Consider the following 4066-nt stretch of genomic DNA (forward strand, 5'->3'; position numbering starts at 1 on the left):
GTGCTAAAACTACTAATTTCTCTCCTTCCTCCTATTCTTAAAACTTAAATCTTTACCTTTTTCTCTCTTATTTACTTAAGAAACTTAGTAAGCAGTATGCCAGTTGTATTATTACACCTGAAATTTACTGTTTTATGTCAACTCTGAGTGAAATTTTTGTGCCGTTATTATAACTTGTGTTTTTATGCATATAATAATTGTTATTAATATTTGTATGTTTATTCTGGTCATATATCTAAAATAAATTACTTTATTTTGAGAAATCTGACAAGACCACAAGTTCTTTTCACATTCATGATCAGAGGGGTGTTTCATGACTTCCTAATTTCATTTCTTCCAAGGTCTTGCTGGATTACATTTATGAAAATAGGCTGGCCCTGATTTCATTAAGAGTAATTCCTACAGTGAGCACCAAGCAACAGCCCTAGGTTCTCCCCTGAGAACCAGAACAAACATTTTATGTGTGACCCTGTGTGTAAGTGTACAGTACATTCCTCCCTGTAGTTTGTGTTGTTGGTGGGTTTTCCTGGTGAAAGCAGCACTTTGAACACATTAAATCTATGTCATGTTTTTAAAGTATGAAGTATTTCTCTCTTCTTCATGTCTGTGTTATTTTTGTTCTTTCCTCCTCCTCAGGGTCTGGAGAGCTGTCTGAAGGGACCGGACAATTACAACAGCCAGGTTTTAATTGAAGCCACCGTCATCGCTCTGACCAAGCTGCAGCCTCTTCTCAGCAAGGTATAACTATACATTTACTACAGGAAATACCAGTAAATACTGTTCAGTGTGTCCTATCAGCCCTGACCCAGTCTGACCCACAGAGTGTGTGTTTGCAGGACTCACCGATGCACAAAGCTCTGTTCTGGGTGGCAGTAGCTGTGCTGCAGCTGGATGAGGTCAACCTGTACTCTGCTGGGACGGCCCTCCTGGAGCAGAACCTCCACACTCTGGACACCATGCGTGTCTTCAACGACAAGGTAGAGTGGCTGTGACTGTGAGTCAGACAGAACCGGGTCAGAACTCAGAATCCCTTCATGCTGCTCTGACCCTGCAGCTGAATGTGACACTCAGTGGGGCCAGTCCTCAGGCCTGGACTAAATATGACCTGAAGCTTTAATAACTGTCTGCTTCTGGTTTCATATCAGCGTTTAGCTTTGGTTTGCAGGAAAATATATTAAAGAAAATTTCTAAACAGGATTCAGATCCTGGTCTTCCTCATGAAGCACCTGCTTCTTCATGTCTCCTGTGGTCGTCAGCACAAACCAGACAACATAACGTTCACATTTGATCAGAGTTGTAAAGTAACTAAGTACAAATACTTTGTTGCTGTACTTAAGTAGAAATTTCGGTTATCTGTACTTTACTTGAGTAATTATTTTTCAGCGTAATTTTTACTTTTACTCATTACATTTTTACACAATTATCTGTACTTTCTACTCACTACATTTTTTTAAAAAGGTAAGAAGTAGAAAGTCATTACAACTATTTTATTCTGAGTTATTACTTTAAAAATACTGTCCTGATAAATAGTGTCTCCTGATAGAGTGAATTTAATTGTGGTTGGATGAGAAGTATAAATATATACCATTTTGACACACTATTAGCTTGTASACAACCCATCACAGCTGCACGCTGTTAGAAAAAACATTTTTTTGGAGAAGTCACCTCCCAATAAATGTCATGTAGGAAAATCTAACTGCTCACTTTTACTCAGTACTTTTACTTTTAATACTTAAGTAGATTTTGTGTCAGAAATTTACTTTTGATACTGAAGTACAAAAAATATCAGATACTTTAAGACTTTTACTCAACTAATATTTTTAGAGAAGACTTTAACTTTTACCAAAGTATTTTTATGATAAGATACTTGTACGTTTACTCAAGTATCACTTTGAGGTACTTTATGCAACACTGCATTTGATCTTACAGAAACACCATTTGTTCTCATTATCCATGGAGAAATAAATATGCAGAGCACACGGGTTGATAAAAATATTAATTTAGTTCCAACAAGGTTGTAAGAAAATTAAGTGTTTATTAACTGAAATCGAGATGAAACCACATAAATGTTGAATAGATTTAAATGTGAAGAGCATGAGGACCGTACAACACCAGTGACTGGAAATGAACGGAGGTTTAATGTTTTCAGTGCAAGCAGGAAACCCACGCTGAATGAAAAACCGGCCTGCTACGCCCACTACTGGCCTACGGCTGAATCGCAGGCACTCTGAATAGCAATGCTCTCCTAATGTTTTATAAACGGTTTCTAATGTGTTGTGATAATGTTTCGGGCATTTATCTAAACTATTTTAATCAAGACATAACAATAGTTAAACAATGGATAATAAAAGTCAATACTTACGGAAAACTAAGAAAATAGTGTAGTGCTTTTAAAATCAGTTTCTAACATGACTAATAAATTTCTTTAAGGTGATAAATAAAGAGCAGCCGAAGCCAAAGGACATATCTGAAAGACCTTCAGGACATTTGGAGAACTGTTGATCCAAAACATTTAGCAGATTATATAACAGCCTGACTGGATTGAAAATAGAAATTAGAAGATGCTTCCAATTTTTGCACATTACTGTGAAGTAGAGGTCAAACAAGTGTCTCTGATCAACATGTCAACATGTTACTAACATTTGTGAAGTAATAATAGTTTGTTAAATGTTTTACTTTAAGATTTCATCCAAAAGAGAAAAGTTTAGAACAGATGAAATAAAATAATTTGACACCAGTGTTAGCATTTTAAACATTTTTTAGTATTTCAGCCAAATGTTACACTCTGTTAACAATATATGCTACAGAAGCTAATATCTGCTAACCTATTCAAAAATTACCAGAGATTATATCAGCTTTATAAGATTATTTTAATTTAAACTGTTACATTGTTAGCTTCAGTTCTGTTTGGATCACAGAGATAAATGAGATATAATCTGCAGTTTCTCCCTGTTCATCCATAGCACACAGCTTCCTGACATTTTTATATAGCTTATATACATTATAATAAATAAAGTCTTTACAGACCTTTAATCTTTGGGTTTCTGTAAAGTCCCGGCACATCTTCAAGGTCCCGATAGTTCTTTAAGGTCCCAGCAGATCTCTACATACCCTGGTACTGTGATGATGAGACATTGTTGATATATTGTGTAAATATAAAGTTTTCTTCATCGTCTGCACACATTTTACTATGTTACCATTAAAAAAAATAAAGATGTCCTTATGATTGATGGTCTTCAGCCAATCCAGACTTTTTGTTTCCTCCAGAGTCCAGAGGAAGTGTTCATGGAAATCAGGCGTCCTCTGGAGTGGCACTGCAAGCAGATGGATCATTTTGTGGGCCTCAACTTTAGCGCTAACTTTAACTTTGCTCTGGTGGGCCACCTGCTGAAAGGTAAGGTGAATCATTGGCTCATCAACACTGGTCAGAAAAACAATCATCACTGTAACAAATGTCTGCAGTGTGTAAATAAATACTTTAATACTTCACAACAATGTGTAACAGTGGTTATGCTAATTAACATTCGCTCAGGTTTATTTAGCATATGTTAAATTTCAATTAGCATATGTTCAGCTTTATCTACTATGTTTTCTACTATGTTCAGCTTTATTTAACATATGTTCAGTTTTATTTGACATATATTCAGTTTTATTTGACATATATGCAGCTTTATTTAATATATTTTTGGGTTAATTGAACTACACTCATCTTTATTTAACATATATTCAGTTTTATTTAACATATGTTCAGTTTTATTTAACATATGTTCAGTTTTATTAAACATATGTTCAGTTTTATTTGACATATGTTCAGTTTTATTTAGCATATGTTCAGTTTTATTTAACATATGTTCAGTTTTATTAGACATATATTCAGTTTTATTTGACATATATTCAGTTTTATTTAACATATGTTCAGTTTTATTTAACATATATTCAGTTTTGTTTAACATAAATTCAGTTTTATTTAACATATGTTCAGTTTTATTTAACATATGTTCAGTTTTATTTGACATATGTTCAGTTTTATTTAACATATGTTCAGTTTTATTTAACATATGTTCAG

General features: G+C 34.1%; 1 protein-coding gene across 1 annotated transcript in view; it reads left to right on the forward strand.

Moving 5' to 3' along the window:
- Positions 1 to 636: 636 nt before the first annotated feature.
- LOC106534650 (neurofibromin) overlaps positions 637 to 4066 on the forward strand; it is a gene marked incomplete at its 5' end in the record, with an annotated part of 25342 nt that continues 21912 nt past the window's right edge. Inside the window, 3 exon segments of the mRNA XM_014031350.1 lie at positions 637 to 738; positions 837 to 977; positions 3268 to 3394. Coding sequence (XP_013886804.1) covers positions 637 to 738; positions 837 to 977; positions 3268 to 3394 — 370 coding nt within the window.

Source organism: Austrofundulus limnaeus, unplaced genomic scaffold (genome assembly GCF_001266775.1).
Source record: "Austrofundulus limnaeus strain Quisiro unplaced genomic scaffold, Austrofundulus_limnaeus-1.0 Scaffold1234, whole genome shotgun sequence".
Classification (NCBI taxonomy): domain Eukaryota; kingdom Metazoa; phylum Chordata; class Actinopteri; order Cyprinodontiformes; family Rivulidae; genus Austrofundulus; species Austrofundulus limnaeus.